Genomic DNA, 21114 nt, shown 5'->3' on the forward strand with positions numbered 1-21114 from the left:
AATTTATTCTGAAAAACAGAAGAACATACCACTATATCAGTTTTAAAAGCTTTAAAGTTTCAGTTAATTGTAGATGCTTTAGCGAACGTGAGAGGTTAAGGGATAGGTGGAACCTGTAAATGCCTTCATATTACTACATTGAAACCTTACGGCTTTTCAGCAAGCAACTATATTTAATATTATGGAAGATATGTTGATTTGTAGCTTGTACAATATCCATATCATTAATCAGTCTACCATTTGAGAACTGTTTCAGGAATTGGGTTGGCAAATGATCTTGGCCTACTTTAGGCAAGATGCAGGAAAAATGTTCTCGATGTCGGGGGAGTCCAGAACCAGGGGTCACAATTTCAGAATAAGGGGTAGGCCATTTAGGACTGAGATAAGAAAAAACTTCTTCACCCAGAGTTGTGAATCTGTGGAATTCTTTGCCACAGAACAAAGTGGAGGCTAATTCACTGTATGTTTTCAAGAGAGTGTTAGATTTAGCTCGCTGGGCTAAAGGAATCAAGGGATATGGGCAAAAAACAGGAATAGGGTAGTTTAGTTTAGTTTTGAGATACAGCGCAGAAACAGGCCCTTCGGCCCACCAGGTTCTCACTGACCAGCGATCCCCGCGTATTAACATTATCCTACACACATTAGGGACAATTTACCAAGCCAATTTACCTACATACGTATATGTCTTTGAAGCGTGGGAGGAAACCGCAGATCTTGGAGAAAACCCACGCAGATCATGGGGAGAACATACAAACTCTGTACAGACAGCACCCGTAGTCGGGATCGAACCCGGGTCTCCGGCGCTGCATTCTCTGCGCCACCGTGCCACCCGGTACTGATTTTAGATGATCAGCCATAATCATATTGAATGGCAGTGCTGAATGGCCACCTACTGCGCCTGTTTTTCTGTTTCTAGAATGGAGCAGGTGCTTTATGTCACTGTGCAGATGAAGATAGTATGTAATGCTAAGTACATAAATGGAAGAATGTGCAGTGCATCATGATGAATCTTAAATGAGATAAACATTAGCAAATTTGCAGATGGGTGGCAGTGTGAACTGTGAGAAGGATGCTATGAGAATGCAGGATGATTTGGACAGGTTGGGTGAGTGGGCAGATGCATGGCAGATGCAGTTTAATGTGAATAAATGTGAGGTTATCCACTTTGGTAGCAAAAACAGGAAGGCAGATTACTATCTAAATGGTGTCAAGTTGGGAAAAGGGGAAGTACAAAGGGATCTGGGGGTCCTTGCTCATCAGTCAATGAAAGTAAGCATGCGGGTACAGCAGGCAGTGAAGAAAGCGAATGGCATGTTGGGCTTTCAATTCAATTCAATTCAAAGCACTTTAATCGTCCCCGAGGGGCAATTTAAAAAGGCGCATTACAGTAGCTTTTTAAAAAGGGACACAATCAACAAACATAAGCAGTACGCATACTGCACAATCAACCAGCACACGCATTTCACAGACACACTGCACAATCAATAGTCTCAATAGTCAATAGTCAATAGTCTATTTATTTGTCATTTGGACCCCTGGCAGCCATACATTACACACAAATAAACCCCAGACACACCATAATTACATTTTACATAAACATCCATCACCTAGCTGTGATGGAAGGCCAAAAAAACTTATCCCTCCCCTGCCCTCTCCCCCCCCCCCCCGATGTCAGAGTCAAAGTCAAAGCCCCCGGCTGGCGATGGCGATTGTCCCGCGGCCATTAAAGCCACGCCGGGTGATGCAATGTCGCACACCGGGTCTTGGTGTTGAAGACCCTGGTGTGCGCTCGCATAGTCCCGCGGCCATTCCAAGCCGCGCGGGGCAGTAATGTTAGGCCCCGCTCCAGGAGCTCTTCGACCCCGCAACTCGGGCGGGAGAAGTCGCCGATTGCAGGAGCCCTGAAAAGTGGTCTCCCTCCAGGGATCCGCGGGCTCCCGGTGCCGCCATCCGCAGACCCGCAGTAGCAGCCTCCGAATCGGCAGCAGCAGCAGCAGCGGCAGCGCTCCTCCACCGCTCCACCCGCTCCGGTCTCGGCCACCTCCGCGACGGCGACGGTGAGTCGTAGCACCAGAGTCCCCGGCTTCTTCCTGTTGGAGGCCGCTCCTCGTTGCGGCCCCAACGACAACTGAGACCCGACGAGAAAAGGTCGGGTCTCCAGTGCAGGGAGAGATTCAAAAGTTCCCCCCCCCTCCCACCCCACCCCCGCCCCCCCCCACACACACACCCCAACATAAAATAACAAAAACTACATAAAAACTACATAAAAACACAGACAAAAAATAATAAAAACGCGGACAGGCTGCAGAGGCCGCTGCTGACCAGAGTCGCGCCTACAATCACACACCGCACATCAACATTCAACACATAGCAATAGTTTTAAAGTGCTTCCTAAGTGCTTCAATTAAAAAGTGCATATAGAAGGTTATTTCATTTCATATGTTCATGAGTCAGTGATCAGCATTAAAAAGCTGAACAGCCCTGGGGATGAAGGTTGCCTTCCTCCTCTGTGTCCGGCAACCCGGACAGCGGAGTCTGCGTCCTGAGGGGAGCCACTCAAACTCAGGAAACAGAATGTGAGAGGGGTCCTGAAGAATCCTGCGTGTTAACTTTACAGACTGTTGGTCGCATAGGGCAGTGAGAGTTCGGACGGGCTGCTCAATGATTTTTTAGCAGACCTTGACCATATTCAACAGGCGGTTTCTGTTTTGCAGGGTGATGGAGTGGAACCAGCTAGTGAAAGAGAAGGTTATTACATTTTCAATGAATGCGTAGTAGAATGTAGTGAGAATGTGTTTGTTAATCCCAAATGACTTCAGCTTCCTGAGTAGGTACTGTCTCTGATGGCACTTTTTAAGGATTTCCTCTATGTTAGAGGAAAACCTTAGCAGGTTGTCGAAGGCTGTTCCCAGGTATTTGTATACCTCCACTATCTCCACTGGCTCCTGCTGGATGATAGTGGTGGCTGCCTCAGCCATCTGTCTCTGTTGGGGGGGAAAAAGTCACAATCATGTCCTTGGTTTTGCTTATATTTAGCTCAAGACAAGACTTTTCACACCATACTATAAAGTCCTGCAGGGCTGAGCTGTGATGTTGTGTGTGGCTGGGAAGAAGAGACTTTATAACAAGAGGAGTTGAGTATAGGTGCAAAGAGGTCCTTCTGCAGTTATTTAGACTGTTAGACCACACCTGGAGTATCGTGTGCAGTTTTGGTCCCCTAATTTGAGGAAGGACATTCTTGCTATTGAGGGAGTGCAGCGTAGGTTTACAAGGTTAATTCCCAGGATGGTGGGACTGTCATATGCTGAGAGAATGGAGCGGCTGGGCTTGTATACTCTGGAGTTTAGAAGAATGAGAGGAGATCTTATTGAAACATATAAGATTATTAAGGGTTTAGACATGCTAGAGGCAGGAAACATGTTCCCGATGTTGGGGGAGTCCAGAACCAGGGGCCCCAGTTTAAGAATAAGGGGTAAGCCATTTAGAACGGACATGAGAAAACACTTTTTCTCACAGAGAGTTGTGAGTCTGCGGAATTCTTTGCCTCAGAGGGCGGTGGAGGCCGATTCTCTGGATACTTTAAAGAGAGCTAGATAGGGCTCTTAAAGATAGTTGAGTCAGGGGATATGGGGAGAAGGCAGGAACAGGGTACTGATTGGGGATGATCAGCCGTGATCACATTGAATGGCGGTGCTGGCTCGATGGTCCGAATAGTGTACTCCTGCACCTATTGTCTATTGTCTATAAAAGGTAATTAAGTTACAAAAATGCATGATTTTGGCAGGTCAATCATTTACAGACCCTTATGCAGCAGTAAGGTACCACATAAATTCTCAGCCTCTTTCTCCTCCCAAGTCATGCACCTAATAAAGATCTAACCAGTAAATTTAGTAAATTTAAATGTCTACAACACGAGGAAACGGGGTGACTTAGGACGCAAAGAATACTCTACTTCACTTACCCTGTTAAAAATGTTGCTGCCTGATAGTAGTGCCACTGGGAACCACTGACAATGGAAACAGTTTTGTATCTTGTCTCATACATAGCTTGAAGAAATGTGACACCAAAAGATAACAAGTAAGTTGGACTCTAAATTTACAAAAAAAAACAGAACAACTATATGGGACAAAATAGGACACAATCTGCTGGAGTAACTCAGCGAGTCAGGCAGCAACTCTGGAGAACATAGATAGATGATGTTTTGGGTCAGGACACTTCTTCAGCACCTGGTGTCTTTTTTTGTAAACCACCATCTGCAGTTCCTTGTACCTTCCACTATATGGGCCATTTTTCTTTCTGCCTATAAAAAACTTGACCGCAAAAAAATGTGAGCATCAAGAAGCAATGTCACTAAAGATAATCAAGGTAGATAAAAATGCTGGAGAAACTCAGCGGGTGAGGCAGCATCTATGGAGCGAAAGAAAAGGTGACGTTTCGGGTTGAGACCCTTCTTCAGACTGTGTACTTTTCAAGTGTGATCGAGTGTACTTTTAATATTTTTTGTACCTTTTGTTGGGATTGGTGCTCTTGAAACTATTATGCTGAGCATAGAATATTCATTAAAAAACTGGGCATGGTACAGGGCTTGGATATACTGCTTGGTCGATCTATAGATATGGATAATAAATATTAAATGGCTATTTTTGCAAATAAGCTATTGTTTCAATACTGTTGTCTTTCAAAGTATACAGTCTTTGTTTACATTTGTATGAAAAACCAAATGTTTGAACTTTAAGAATTTGTATAAACATCTCCAAAATACAAAACCTGCAACCATGTAATACTGTTAAAAATACCACGTTTGTTTGAGTCTTTATCTTTCTTTTACAAGATGCAAGGAATCTATTCCAACAAGGGCCATGAATTGGCTTTCCAAACCTTCAGCATCATTAACTTGTATAGTACCTTCAATTTAGCAAAATATCCAGAAGTTAGTCAAAGGAGATTAATTCAATGCATTTGACACTTACGGAAGTATTCGAGCAGAATATCAAAATCTTCACCAAAGAGCATCTTAAAATATGAAAAAAAAGATGGAGAGATTGAAAATATGAAGAATGGATAGGCTGGCTTTGTTTTCATTGACACTGAGGGAGCAACTGATAATGGTATACAAAATTGCTTTGCCTATGGATAGTTGGAAACTTTCCTCATAGAAGTGGTGCCCATAACCAATAGGTATAAGGCAACGTTAAGAAGTTTAGCGAGGAGCCAAAGAAAAATGTTTTCACCCGGACGGTGATAGTATTCTGCTTTGCACTGACTGAGTGGGTGGTGGAAACATGTAGTCTTATAATATATAAGCACGGTGGTGCAGCGGTAGAGTTGCCGCCTTACAGCGCTTGCAGCTTCGGAGACCCGGGTTCAATCCCGACTATGGGTGCTGTCTGTACGGAGTGTGAACACTCTCTCTGTGACCTGCATGCGTTTTCTCCGAGATCTTCCGTTTCCTCTCACACTTCAAAGACGTACAGGTATATAGGTAAATTGGCTTGGTAAATGTAAAAATTGTCCCTAGTGTGTGTAGGATAGTGTTAATATGTGGGGATCGCTGGCGGACCTAGTGGGCCGAAGGGCCTGTTTCCGCTCTGTATCTCTAAACTAAACTAAAACTAAATATTTGAACGAGCACTGCATGCACCAAAGAAGGTTATAGGCCTACTGCTGGTAAATAGATGGCACAAGAGACTGCAGATATTGGAATCTTGAGCAAGCAAAACGCAAACTGCTGCAGGAGCTTAGCTGGCAGGCAGCGTCTGTGTAGGAAAGTGGAAGGGTGACATTTCTGAGTCTGCTGAAGAGTCCCGACCTGAAACGATGTATCTCCATTTCCTTGTTTTTTTTGCTGGTAAGTAGGATTAGCAAAGGTAGTTATTTGATAATTAAAGATATGGTGGGTTGAAGGGCCAGTTTCTGTGCATTATGATTGTATGATTCTTTGGATGTGGCACTAGTTAGCAAGAGTTTTTGTTCAACGGGTGCTGATGATAGTTTTGAAAGAGAGGTAAGTCAAAGTTGTTAACAATATCAGCGACTTTGAGTGCCATGGATGGGAGATGGATGGTTAGTATTAGAAGGATTAAGGGAGCAGGAGGTGAACTTCATGGGCAATATTTTAGAACAGGAATAAGGATAGGAAGGAATATAAGGCAAAAGGCAATTTGTGAATGTTATCAAATAATTCAACTTATTGTCAAGACCTATTTCTATGGGTGCATTTGTACAGCTATTCATCAGATATAACTCTGGTGCTAAAATGCTGATGACTTTAGAGAATTCTAATTATTCTTCAATAAATTATGGATGTGAATATATATATATATATATAAATAATTTACAGATAACACAAAGATTCATAAAGAGAGGAATTGTGCTGCTTATAGTCACATTGCTAGGTTGAAAGAATGCACGTCACTGGAACTAGATGACATCAGGAGCCTTGTATCCTGTTGCCTTATTCTCAATATTTTTAGGCAACATTGTGGATTCTAACCTAATCCTATCCACCTGGTAACCTAACACTATCAGCCAATTGCTTACATACCTTGACTAGAATTTTGTCCAATTTTGATTAAAACGTTGCGATAGAGGAAGCTCTGTTTCCGAAGGGATTTTTCAAAAAAATGTCTTGTTACGTGCAAATACGAGTTTCGACTGTACCTTAAATGGTACATGTGACAATAAACTGACCTTTGAACCTTTGAAATAAAAATTGTGTATTTCTACCCCTAATTGCTGCAGGCAAAATTGTGGTAATCAACATGGTGATGCAAACATTTTTTTATATCATTGGCATTTTGTCGTCATCAAAAAGAGATCAATAACGCGTTGTGTGTGTTTCAAAATGATAGAGTGATATATATATATATATATATATGGCGGCTCATTTCTCCTCATTCCCTAGCACTCCCTCCTCCATCTCTTCACCCTCCCTCTTCAATCCCTAAAGAGGGAGGGGTAGAGAGGGAGGGGGGGGGGTAGAGGGAGATGGAGAGGGGAGTAGAGGGGGATTGGGGTAGGGAGGGGGAGAGATGGAGGTAGAGAGGGAGAGGGGGAGGGAGGGGGTAGAGAGTGGGGGGGGGGAGAGTGGGTAGAGAGATAGGGAGGGAGGGAGGGGGTAGAGAGGAGGGTGGTAGAGAGGGTGGGAGTGAGGGTAGATATGGGGCATCTCCCTACTCCTCCCCTCCCCATCTCCCTCCTCCACATCCCCCATCTTCCTCCTCTGCCCCATCTCCCTCTACCATCCCACTCCCCACCCCATCTCCCTCCTCATTTCCCTCATCCTCCCCCTCACTCTCATTCCCTGCCACCCCCACTCTACCCCCTCCCTCTTCCCCTACCTCTCTGCCCCTCTCCCTCTCTACCCCTCCCCCTCCACCCCTCTCCCTGTCTACCCCTCTCCCTCCATACCCCAATCCCCCTCTACCCCCATCTCTCTCCCCCTCCCTCTCTACTCCCCCTCCCTCTTTAGGGATTGAAGAGGGAGGGTGAAGAGATGGAGGATGAAGTGCTGGGGAATGAGGAGAAAACTACCCAGGTCGTAGAGCAGCGCCAGAGCCTGGAGCTCGGCCTGGTTCTCATACTAAACCCGGCCCTGACTGAAGCCTGGGCTTCAGTGCAGATTCCGACTTCACCGTCCATGGACTCGGGCTCATCCTTGGTTCCACCGGCAGCTTCTTTCTTGGCCCCGGTCACGGCCCCATCCCAAGCTGCGGGCTCGGCCCTCATTCCAGCTCCAGGCTCGGCTCCAGCCCAGGCCCAGTTGCCAGGCTTGGCCCGCGGCAGCAGCCTACCCACCACCCGGTGGCTGCTGGGTATCGGGCGGCCGGCAGCCACCACCACTCATTCACCGCGAGCGCTGGCATGTCCCTCCCTCCGGGGTGTCCCATCCTGCCTTGCAAGTGCATTGTGATGTCAGTCGGATTTTTATTTTCTCAAAATGGGTGTTTGGGCTGTTTTTAAAATTTCAAGGATCAAAAAGTTCAGAAATATAGGTGGAAATGCGACGGGAAGATGTTTATCGCCTCCAGGGGAAAAATGTGAGTAGGATGTATGAAAATGGGAAGGCTGTGGCCTAGCATTTGGAAGAAAATAGGAATTAACCAGATTGTTCCCTGATGACACACACACACACACACACACACATATACGTGCACACAAACAAGAGAAGAGTTTTAATAATATAGATAAACAAATCCCTAATATACCCCCTGAATTACTAAAAGCAGAAATGTAAGCAGATGGTTGGGTAATCTCCTCACTAACCTGCATGCTTGACTGCACTGTACCGCCATATTGTTAATAGTTGTGGTAAACTGGATTCTACCTGCCCATTAATGTAATGATCAAGGATATATTTTATGGAGCATTGGGCCACTCCATGGAGAAATATGATGATTTTCAATCCTGCATGTCTTGTTTTCTTGAAGCTCAGAGATGTGTGATGTATTTTTTATGTGTGTCTTTTTATGATGTTAGTGATTCTATCCTTACTGATAGGAGTAATGAGCTACACAAACCTTTCTTCCTTATTTTGCACACGTGGCCTTCATTGCTTTGGAATTTTGTAAAGGCAATCACTGAATGCCTCCCCTGCCTCTTCTAACACCTGAGTTCCTTCAATTTGTAGCATTGATGAAATAAATTCTGCTTTATCAGTTTTGTCTGTGGGTGGGTTCCGGTGCTGGATATTCCATATGATTTGTACAAGTACATTTTCTGAAAATAAACCAAATAGAGAGCATCAAAACTTGCTGCTCAAGCAAAACACATCTTTCTGCATGCTGACTTAAAAATGTGCCCAGAGCTCCACTCACTGGCATAACAATGTTAGTGACATTTTAATGATAGAAAAGGATGTATTATTCTCACACTTACTATCAATAACACTTCAAAAGGTGTTCTGTTCAGCAATTCTGTTGGGAGCTTTTCAGTGATTGCATCAACTTGTATGAAGGCATAAAATGGTACCAAATAGGCATTCTTAGCCACTCCGATGCTACTTCACACAACAATTTGAACAATGGTTTTGAACTGTTAATAGTATCTATATTGGTGCAAAGTGTAAATCATGTTGAATCAATGCAAAGTATACAGCAGTCCTATCTCTAATACACAATACGTGTGTATGCAGTATTAATGATTTTACATATATATTTTATTTATATTTTATAATATATATATTTATATTATTATCTTTGTTTGTTAATGTCATTTCACTTAAGATATTGCAATATCTATATGTTTAGAACAACTAAATTTGGTGATACACAAAAATGCTGGAGAAACTCAGCGGGTGCAGCAGCATCTATGGAGCGAAGGAGATAGGTAATGTGTCAGGCCGAAACCCTTCTTCAGACTGATAGGGGGTGGCGGGGAGAAGGAAGGAAAAAGGGAGGAGGAGGAGCGCGAGGTCTGGGGGATGGGGGGAGACAGCTCGAGGGCTAAGGAAGGGGAGGAGACGGCAAGGGCTAACAAAATTGGGAGAATTCAATGTTCATGCCCATGGATGCAGGCTCCCCAAGCAGAATATGAGGTGCTGTTCTTCCAATTTCTGGTGTTGCTCACTCTGGCAATGGAGGAGACCCAGGACAGAGAGGTCGGATTGGGAATGGGAGGGGGAGTTGAAGTGCTGAGCCACCGGGAGGTCAGGTAGGTTCTTGCAGACCAAGCGGAGGTGTTCGGCGAAACGATCGCCCAACCTCCGCTTAGTCTCACCGATGTAGATCAGCTGACATCTAGAGCAGCGGATGCAGTAGATGAGGTTGGAGGAGATACAGGTGAACCTCTGTCGCACCTGGAACGACTGCTTGGGTCCTTGAATGGAGTCGAGGGGGGAGGTAAAGGGACAGGTGTTGCATTTCTTGCGGTTGCAACGGAAAGTGCCCAGGGAGGGGGTGGTACGGGAGGGAAGGGAAGAATTGACAATGGAGTTGCGGAGGGAGCGGTCTTTGCGGAAGGCAGACATTGGGGGAGATGGGAAGTTGTGGCGAGTGGTGGGGTCACGTTGGAGGTGGCGAAAATGACGTAGGATTATTTGTTGTATGTGACGGCTGGTGGGGTGAAAGGTGAGGACTAGGGGGACTCTGCCCTTGTTGCGAGTGCGGGGATGGGGAGAGAGAGCAGTGTTGCGGGGTATGGAAGAGACCCTGGTGCGAGCCTCATCTATGGTGGAGGAGGGGAATCCCCATTCCCTGAAGAATGAGGACATTTCAGATGTCCTGGTGTGGAACACCTCATCCTGGGAGCAGATGCGGCGTAGGCGGAGGAATTGTGAGTAAGGGATGTAGTCCTTACAGGAGGCAGGGTGGGAAGAAGTATAGTCCAGATAGCCATGGGAGTCAGTGGGTTTGTAGTGGATGTCGGTCAGGAGTCTATCACCTGCGATGGAGATAGTGAGTTCAAGGAATGGTAGGGAAGTGTCGGAAATAGTCCAGGTGTATTTCAGTGCCGGATAGAAGTTAGTGGTGAAGTGGATGAAGTCAGTCAGTTGTGTGTGGGTGCAGGAGGTGGCCCCAAAGCAGTCGTCGATGTAACGGAGGTAGAGGTTGGGGATGGGGCCCTGGTACGTATTGAACAAGGATTGTTCGACATACCCGACAAAGAGGCAGGTGTAGCTGGGGCCCATGCGTGTGCCCATGGCTACGCCTTGTGTTTAATTTGGTGATGCATCTTATTTGGTATTAGCCCTGTTTCATCTTGTGTTAAGACTGCCTTCTCTAAAGATATTAGCTTCTTTAGTTTCAAACATTGTTCTCCTTATTCTAGTGAAATGTTTGCTTATTGTTTCATGTATTTGAAATACTTTTTCATGCGAAATCCACTTTTGTTTTATGGATGATTGCAGCTGTCAGTAATCTTTAGAATTGTTTTAGGAGTTTGGAGAGTTACTCATGCTCATTTCCATGTCTTGCTGCTAAATAATGCACGTTCTGTTCCAAACATGTGAGTTTTGGTACTTTTTACAAGCTAGTGATATTTGGCAATTTGGTATTTCTGGTGTCAGTCTTTCACAATGTATTGTTCGACTATCATGATAACTGAAGGTAACCTAGATGGTCCTTCCCTTTTGGCATCAATTCCTGGCGCAGATATTTTCATGTGAAGTGCCCCTGTTAACGATACTGTATTGTGTGTTCAAGAGATGGGAGTGTGTCGGCATTTCGTTTGGACCTCAAGGGGTCCAAATGACAATTAAATTGAATCTTGAATCTTGAATCTTGGTTGAGAGGACGAGCGGTGGAGGATGCAAGATAGTGTGGGGGACAAGCCTGAAGTCAGTGTAGAAAGGGAGTTAGGATATTACTGGAAGGGGAAATGTTAAAAGAAGGAACACATCTTTTTAAATAAATATTAAATAAAGGGAAAACTGAAAGGTAACTCTGAAAGAAGTTCTGCATCGGGGATAGAGACTTAGAGAGAAGGATCATTTGGGGAGTGTGTGTTATGTCTTTTTAAATAATTTACAATTTATATTAATGATTTAGATGAAGGGATTACGTAACATTCGCAAATTTGCAAATGACAAAGCTGGGTGGCAGTGTGAACTGTGAGGAGGATGCTATGAGAATGCAGGGTGACTTGGACAGGTTGGGTGAGCGGGCAGATGCATGGCTGATGCAATTTAATGTGGATAAATGTGAGGTTATCCGCTGTGGTAACAAAAACAGGAAGGCAGATTATTATCTAAATGGTGTCAAGGAAAAGGGGAAGTACAATGGGGATCTGGGGGTCCTTGTTCATCAGTCAATGAAAGTAAGCATGCGGGTACAGCAGGCAGTGAAGAAAGTGAATGGTATGTTGGCCTTCATAACAAGAGAGGTTGAGTATAGGAGCAAAGAGTTCCTCTGCAGTTGTACAGGGCCCTAGTGAGACCACCCCTGAAGTATTGCGTGCAGTTTTGGCCTCCGAATTTAAGGAAGGACATTCATGCTATTGAGGGAGTGCTGTATAGGTTCCCAAAGGTAAATTCCCAGGATGGCGGAACTGTCATATGCTGAGAAAATGGAGCAGCTGGGCTTGTATACTGGAATTTAGGATAAGAGGGTATCTTATTGAAACAGACAAGATTATTAAGGGTTTGGACATGCTAGAGGCAGGAAACATGTTCCCGATGTTGGGGGTCCAGAACCAGTGGTGGGGGCGCTGCAATGGCGGCAGCCCTGTCAGTAGCGCGTTAGTTTTTTCAACTTTTTAATTTTTTTTAGTATGTTTTAAAGTATGTTTTTAATGTTTCTTTGTGTGTTTTGTGTGGGGGGGTGGTGTGGGGGGGTGAGGGGGAAACCGTTTTGGCCGCCTCCTCCATGGAGAGGCGACTTTTTCCGGGTCACCTCCCCCGTGGCCTAACAGCAAGGATCGGCGCGGCCTTTCCCAGAGACGCGCCCTGGGCTTCAGCGGCGGGTGGAGCGGGTGAGCCCTCGCTGGGGCTCGCTGAAGGGGAGCACTCCGTTTCGCCGTTCTGCACAGCTCCAGCTGGCGCGGCGTCTACAGCCCGGGATCCCTCCTGGGGGACCCGGGGGAAGAAGAAGAAATCTCTGCCGGCCCACGGCCAACCTCTACCGCGGGTGCGGTGGCGACTTACCATCACCCCTGGAGGGGAGCTTCGACCGCCGGCCCTGCGGTCTGAGGTGCTTCTGGCTGCGGCGCGGCGGGAACTTTAAACTTTAAATCTCGACCGCCGGCCTGCGGCCTACACCAACTTAAAGCCGCGGTCTCCGGTGGGGAAGAGCCAATCCTGGACTTACCTGGACTTGTACCTTGTCCTTTTACCATCTGGACGCCCGCGGCAATGGCTGCGGAGAGTTGAGGTCCATACCACGGGGGAAAATGGAGGAGGACTGGCCAAATTGTGTACCTTCCACCACAGTGATGAATGCTGTGGTGGATGTTTATGTTAAATTTTTATTGTGTTTTTGTGTGTGTTCTTTATCATTGTACCGCTGCTGACATATTCATTTCACTTGCACTTTATGTGCAATGTGACAAATAAACCGTATTGTATTGTATTGTATTGAACCAGGGGCCACAATTTAAGAATAAGGGGTAAGCCATTTAGAACAGAGATGAGGAAACACTTTTTCACACAGAGAGTTGTGAGTGTGGAATTCTCTGCCTCAGAGGGCAGTGGAGGCCGGTTCTCTGGATACTTTCAAGAGAGAGCTAGATAGGGCTCTTAAAGATAGCGGAATCAGGGGATATGGGGAGAAGGCAGGAACGGGGTACTGATTGTGGATGATCTGCCATGATCACATTGAATGGTGGTGCTGGCTCGGAGGGCCGAATGGCCTACTCCTGCACCTATTGTCTATTGTCTGTGTCAGGATGGAGGTTTGTGGATGCAGATTCAAGATTGGGATCCTAACAACATGAGCAGTGAAATGTTAGGGAAGTGAAGAGAAAATAAAATATTTTGAGAACTGACCTGCCAGAAAATCGACACCCCAGACTTCTCCCCATTGTTGGACCAAGAGCCCAGTCTTCTTTAATCAACATCAAAGCAAGTCATGGCTCTCAAATTGTCCAGTTTTAGTGGAACTGTCCCAAGCTATTTACTGGCGTTCAGTGTTGTAATGAATTTTACACAAATTATGATAAGATCCACCATTGTGTATATCTGATGGTCTTTTTGTGTAGGTACCCATCTGTATGGAGGACCTGCACATTTATTTGAAGGTGCATGGCCTACGCATGTACCCAATATAAATAAGTCTTGAAATAAATTATTTCCTTCAGAGCACAAAATTGCAAAAGCATACCTGGTCCACTGTATTTCAATGTATACATTTTAGAAATCAAAGGAATTGTTGTTTAGGCAAGAGTTGTAAGCATTTCCTAATGGGCTTTTCCCACTTAGGCGATTTCTCAGGCGACTGCTGCCAAGTTGCCGGCATTCGCCTGAAAAACCAGCGACTGTCAGAGTGGGACACACACACACACACACACACACACACACACACACACACACACACACACACACACACACACACACCACCACACACACACACACACACACACACACACACACACACACACACACACACACACACACACACACACACACCACCAGCCCATTATGCAGGCGGGGGACAGGGCAAGCGGAGGGAGCGCTGTATGAGTGAAATTCACTTGGTGCAAATTGAGTGAAATTCAACGGTGCAAAGCCAAGTTGATACAGACACACATGTACGTTAAACTCTTTAAAAGAGGGCGGAGAAGGAGTGGAAACAACTTTTAAGAAGCCAGACAACTTTTAATAAGCCAGAGATCCACGGCTGTGAAGCTCGGCGGACATTTAACATTACCGGTTGGTAACCATTGCTTACGTTTTTTCCCCAGTGTACAGTAAGTCCTTTAAAAGAGGGGAGGAGGGGGGGGGGGGGGGGGGGGGGGGGGGGGGGGGGGTGGGAAAGAGAAAGGAAGAAGGAGGGAGAAGGAGTGGAGCCAACATTTAAGAAGCCAGAGATACATGGCTGTGAAGCTCGGCGGAAATTAATATTACCGGTTGGTTATCCGTGGTTCTGAAAACTACTGCTGACGGTTTTTTTCCCTAATGAGCCAATGAAATTCACCGGTCAGCACCGGCTACAACCTATGAGAACATTCGACCTCCTGGCAACCCACTAGGACCTCCTGGCGACCCACCTACGGCACGAGAATTCTCGCTACTCTTCATGGTGGTTTCATTCTAGTTGCCGTTAATTTTTCAACATGTTGAAAAATTAGCGGCGACCATAATGAGGCCGTGACTAGTTCCCAGAATGCGGGAACTCGTCGCGACCATGAAGGCGACTCCCCGGCAACCACCCGCGAACATGTGGCGACCATGTGGCGATTGCATAGTCTCCTGCAGTCACCTAAAAAAGCGCCGGGACAGTCCCATGATTCACCATCCTACCTTATCACTGTTAGTAACTATTTGCTACCAACATTGTCTTTTTTTAGACTTTTTGTTCCCCCCTTTTCTTTTCCTCTGAGGATGGAGGACCAGAATAGAAGAATCAGAGGTCATAGGGTTAAATGGAGAGGGGAAAGATATAATAGGAATTTGAGGGGATTCATATAGAGGTGGGTATATGAAACTCACATGGTAGGTATATGAAATGACTTGCTAGAGGAGGTGGGCGAGGCAGGTATAACAACATTGAAAAAACATTTGGAAAGGCACATGGATAGAAAAGGTTGAGAGTGATATGGGCCAAACGCAGGCAGGTGTGACTAGTATAGATGGAGCATCTTGGTCGACATGGGCAAGTTGGGCCCAAGGGCCTGCTCCTGTGCTGTATGACTCTGTGACATTCCCAGCCTGACCTACCGAGCTTGTCATCATCTTGCCCTGCATTTTGTAACTACTACATTATTTTGTTTATGTATTTTCATCTATGTCAAACTCCCATTCGTTAACCAGATAACCTTATTTATAAATTATCCCCATAGTCATGCTGGTTTACTCTATCAGAGACATCCCCTCCTCCACCTTTCCCACAGCTTTATGAGCTTCTTTTGTCTCTTTCCCAGTTCTAATGAAGGGTCTTCAACCTGAAATGTTAACTCTGTTAATCTATATTACTAAAACTCTGTTCTTGACCGGTTTTGGCTTTCTGTGCTGCAGTTTCCGAGAGAACGCCGCCACCTACGGCCGTCATTTTTGGCCACCTCGCTCAGAGCCCCCCTCCGCCGTATGTGTGCCGAGGGTTTTTTCCTGTCGATGAAAATTGACAGAGATATTAATGTTTTTACAACATTCCCCATTCTCTCTGCTGCCCCTGCTGGAGGGAGGGGGAAGGACTGTAAAACCAGGAAGTGTTGTGCCTCAATCAGTCTATGCTAGTGGTGTGCCTCAATCAGTCTCTGCAAGTGGTGTGTCTCAATCAGAGCTTTGAATGACACTGACATATGTCTACAGCACTGTGAGTATCCTTAATTTGGTTTGAAAATGAAAATATGTTTAGAGGAAAAAAGCACTGCCTGCAAATGGTTGTTTGGGTTTGGGTTTGGGTTGAAGTAAAAGGCACTCTCTCTCCCCCTCCCCCCCCCTCCTCCTCCCCCCCCCCCCCCCCCTCTCCTCTTCCCTTCTCCATCTCCTCTCTCCCCCTCTCCCTCTCCTCTCCCGCCCCCCTCTCCTCTCCCCGCCCCCTCTCCTCTCCCCCCCCTCTCCTCTCCCCCCTCGCCTCTCCCCCCCTCACCTCTCCCCGCCCCCCCTCGCCTCTCCCCCCCTCTCCTATACCCTCTCCCCCCTCTCCTCTCCCCCATCCCCCCCCTCCCTCCCCCCCTCTCCCCCCCTCTCCCCCCCCTCCCCCCCCCTCCTCCTCCCCCCTCTCCCCCCCCCTCCTCCCCCCTCTCCCCCCCTCCCTCCTCCCCCCCTCTCCCCCCCCTCATCCCCCTCCTCTCCCCCCACTCCTCTCCACCCCTCCACTCCCCCTCCTCTCCCCCTCTCCTCCCTCCCCTCTCCTCCCCCCCCCCCTCTCCTCCCTTCCTCTCCTCTCCCCCTCCCCCCTCTCCTCTCCCCCCTCTCCTCTCCCCCTCTCCTCTCCCCCTCTCCTCTCCCCCCCTCTCCTCTCCCCCCCTCTCCTCTCCCCCCCTCTCCTCCTCCCCCCTTAGGGGGAAGAGACCCAACGGGTCTGCACTTGGTCTAGTATTTAACTATGTTTCTCCCATCTCAGTTTCTCTTCCCACGAATGTGACCTGACCAGTTATTTCCAGCATTTTCTGCCTTTATTTCAGATGTCCTGCATGTGTTTCATCTACTCGTATAAAATAAAATAGCTCTCAATTGTTAAAGTGTTTAAACATTGGGGCATGGTATTTTCTAATAAAAATTGAATGATGTATCATAAAAGAGTTTGATTTAATGAATGTGAATTTAATAAAATATTTATGATGCAGTCAATCTTCAGGTAAAACAAATTTGATGAAAATGATGAAGACCTAATGGAGAATGATGTTTTAATGAAAACCAATCCACCAAATTATGTCAGATTCAATTCTGTTTATTTCACCTTAAAAATATTTTAACCCTTATGCTTTCTCTCATATCATTCACAATTCCACATCTATAATTTCCTATTTGCAAATAGTTTGCATGTTTTGAAGCAAGGAATTAACGTTTTGTTATTTCCAATACTTCTAAGGTAACTGTCAGCAAAATGGTAATGTTGAATGTGGCATTCAGTATGATTATAAATTGCAGCATGCCTATAATATGTTTTTTGCAGTCCAAGTTCTTTGAGTTGAAAGTGGCAGTTCTGTAACACAGCAGTAGTTATGCAGCAGTCAACCCAAAGGATGCTGCTTAGAGTTGGTGAAAACTGAAACTGAGAAAAGTAGACTGAATTAAGCCTACTACAGTTAAGCAGAAAAAAAACATACTTGTGATAGCTTTGTGTGGCTTTGCTAGGTTTGATCTCTTGAATGTCAATTGTATATGTTAGTAATTTTATTTTTTTGCCTCACATTGTGTTGAAGCAAACAGGTGTTCTTGTTTCAGAAATATAGTCCATAAATATTTGCGTAGGCTTTTAATTACCTTTTACAAGTCCAGTATAATATTTTGTGTTTCTTTCTTTAGTCTCGCCCCATCCCTTCGCACCTCACTTCTGCAGTAGCAGAGAACATATTGGCCACCGCATGTGAGAGCGAGAGCAGAAATGCAGCAAAGAGAATGCGTCTGGATGTACGTCAACAGCAACAGGTAATTCGTCTCAGAATTGAATGAGTCTCATATGGTTACAGTGTAATTGATATAAAAAGTACATGATAATATGTCCCTTAGGTGATTGTCCTTATTTGTGCTGAACACGTAACCTGAATCACAGATGGAATAGTGGAGATTCCATTCTTTGGAAAAGAAATTAACTGAGTTACCATATCCCCATATTGGGGTTTTAATAGATATTAAAATTAAAATACTAGTACTCAAATATAACATGTTAAACAAGATGCTGAGATACAACTTGATGAAAGTTAACACTGACGATTGCAAGGATGAAACATAAATGACCTTGCCAAGGTGTCAAAAGTTAATCATGAATGGGTTTGCTGTTTCTTGAGCTTCTCCATTTTCACTCTGGTGAATATTCGAACATTCATAAGTTCACTCAAGAAGTTCAGTTGCTTTTGTCTTTGGTGTGCAGTTAAATGCCTATTTGGGTGCCCTAGGAAAATATAGCATTATTTGCTAAAATCCAATAATAAAACAGTGATTTGCCACTAGCAATAGGTTAGAGCAGGACCTGGACCCGTCCTAGCAGGATTTAACCCACTTCTGCACATATTTCTGACACTTTACTACACAGCATTCAGAGAAGGGTATTTTGGAAGAGACAGGAAAAGCAAGACATGGGGACATCTGCAATTCCGTCAATAACAAGCTGGGCAAATGATTCTCTGGGCTAAGCTGGCAGATCTACAAATGCATTACAGAACCTACCAGGAGGTAGCTTCAGTAGTCTCCTCCAGGAGTGAAAATTCCCAGTCAATGAAATAATACTTGTAGAAATATCATATTTCACAAGAGACATCAAGGTGATCTGAGTACCACTGTTTACATCTGCAGAATTGTAATTCTCACACAATGGACTGAGGTCCGAGAGACAATGGACAATAGGTGTAGGAGTAAGCCATTCGGCCTTTCGAGCCAGCACCAGCATATAATGTGATCATGGCTGTTCTTCCCCAATCAGTACCCCATTCCTGCCTTCTCCCCATATCCCCGCCCTCTGAGGCAGAGAATTCCACAGACTCACAATTCTGTGAGAAAAAGTGTTTCCTCGACTCCGTTCTAAATGGCTTACCCATTATACTGTAACTGTGGCCCCTGGTTCTGGACTCCCCCACATCGGGAACATGGTTCCTGCCTCTAGCCTTTCCAAACCCTTAATAATCTTTTATGTTGCAATAAAACCTCCTCTCATCCTTCTAAATTCCAGAGTGTACAAGCCCAGCTGCTCCATTCTCTCAGCATATGACAGTCCCACCATCCTACGCTGCACTCCCTCAATAGTAAGAATGTCCTTCCTCAAATTAGGGGACCAAAACTGCACACAATACTCCAGGTTTAACATTAGATTTAACAGAGAGGTTTGAGTTCTTCAAATGTGGTTCCACTCACCAGAAAACCCAGAGATGTTCGAGCATGCCTTTAAATTAATTGGATCAGGAATGTGTTATTGATGTGTTATGTTCAGTGAGGGTAGGTTCCTGGAGGTTTTCATGAAAAATCTGGGCTCTCCTGCCTGATTATACAGTCACAATGTTAAGGATTGTAGTTTTGAGGAATTCACTCGGTTCTTCACATGTATTTTGTATGCTTTTTCTGAAAATCATATTTATTCAAGATTGCCTTATTTCCCATGTGGCCAAAGTCAGCCTCGTCCACTTAGGTGGAAGTGAGGCTCGGTGCTAAGCAGGGCCTGTGGTGGCCACCATCTTTGTTTTGTTTGTCATGTTTCTGTTGCTCCTGGGTTCTGGGGCTCATTACCTCTCTACTTCTCGCAGCAGCGGCTCTCTTTGATTGGCAGCAAGTGGCAGCAGAAGATGAAATATTCACACTTGCTTGGTGTATATTGTAAAATGCCCCTGGCCACAGAATCTCATCATCAGCAGACTTTTGTTTATTTATCCCATGGTGATTTTGGAACTCCATTGCTCTTGTATCTGTGGTCACTCGCACTGGTGGAGAGCATGTTGGGACGAACAGCTAACAAAGTAGTGGAAAGCCCAGCAATCATCTCTCTGGGCAAAGCCAGATACTAAAAATGTCTGGCATTGTGGACAACTCTGGGATGTTTCCCAGAAACATGCCACTCACTTTGAATAAATTCTTCTTGTAGTCCACCACATATATATGGATGGTATGGAAACTTTTCCTTTTCAGTGATAAACTGTCCAGTGTATCAAGGGGAGGTCCAGTTGGCACATGTTTGCTTGATTTCATGAAATCAGAATGCTAACAAATTCCAGTTCCCTAAGATGTCGTCCTTTCCTTAAGAGTCACGGGTGTCTCTGTCATGGATCCTGGGAATGGAACAGTGAAATTCTCACTTGCCACAGCTTTACAGGCCAATTAATGCAATAGCGCACAAATAAATATACAATAATACAATGTTAATAAACAGTAATATTCAGTACCCGGACAATAATAGTTTAAGACTAAAGTACCGTAATGTCACCAAAACAAAGTCCATTGTAGATCATTGTTGCTAAGGGAGGGTTGTGGTTAGTGTTGTGCAGTGTTCATAGAGTCTGATGATTGCTGGGAAGAAGCTATTATTAAACCGGCGGACACGGTTTTCAGGCGCCTGTACCTTCTCCCAAAGCTATTAGCAAGATGAGAGCCAGGGTGGTGTGGATCTTTGATGATAGTAGCTGCTTTTAGAGACAGCAACTGTTGGAGATCCATTCAATGCCAGGGAAGTCAATACTCGTGGTGGAACAGACAATGCCTTCCACTTTCTGCAGTCTCCTTCATTTCTGGGGATTCGAAGTACTGATCCAAGCCTTAAAGCACCCAGTCAGCCAGCTCTCCACCATAAAAGTTCAAAAGACTATTGGTCGACCTAATGAACAGCCTCAACCTTCTAAAGAATGTGGTCACTATTATTGGTAAATGACAATTTGTCATTTTCGTTACTTCTCTGTTCAGCTGCATTATTTGATAAGGTTCTCCAGAAAGGGATGTGGAGGATGGGACATTTGGGGAAAAAATCCTCACTAAAACTATGCATTATGCATCATTTGTTGTATGTTCTGATTCCAGATAATTGTTAGACATGTTAATAGCATACAGACATTTTCAAATTACTTCCTTTTAAATGTAATGAAAATATTTTTCTGTAAAACATCCTATATTTTTCTGTGAAACATCCTATTCATCCATTATGCCTAAATTGGTTTCTGATTTTAACATTTCCATTCTTCCTTTCAAATCCCTCCGTTGCCTCACTACTCACTTTCTCCTTAACCTAGTCAAGCTCTTCAACCCACTGTGAGATCTTCAGTTTTAATGACTTGTCTATTATGAGTGCGTATACTTAGCTTATGAATTTCCAACCTCTTCTCTGTTTTGTTTATATTTAAGCTGGTCCTTAGATTATTTTAGTCGTTGGCCCTCCATTCCCT

General features: G+C 45.1%; 1 protein-coding gene across 5 annotated transcripts in view; it reads left to right on the forward strand.

The window, feature by feature from the left end:
- Positions 1-21114, forward strand: part of LOC129696328 (nucleolar protein 4-like) — a 187472-nt gene that overhangs the window by 151763 nt on the left and 14595 nt on the right. For all 5 annotated transcript variants that reach the window (XM_055634144.1, XM_055634143.1, XM_055634146.1 and 2 more), the window contains one exon: positions 17564-17686. In XM_055634144.1, coding sequence (XP_055490119.1) covers positions 17564-17686 — 123 coding nt within the window. The remainder of the gene's footprint in view (positions 1-17563; positions 17687-21114) is intronic.

Source organism: Leucoraja erinacea, chromosome 4 (assembly GCF_028641065.1).
Source record: "Leucoraja erinacea ecotype New England chromosome 4, Leri_hhj_1, whole genome shotgun sequence".
Classification (NCBI taxonomy): Eukaryota; Metazoa; Chordata; class Chondrichthyes; order Rajiformes; family Rajidae; genus Leucoraja; species Leucoraja erinaceus.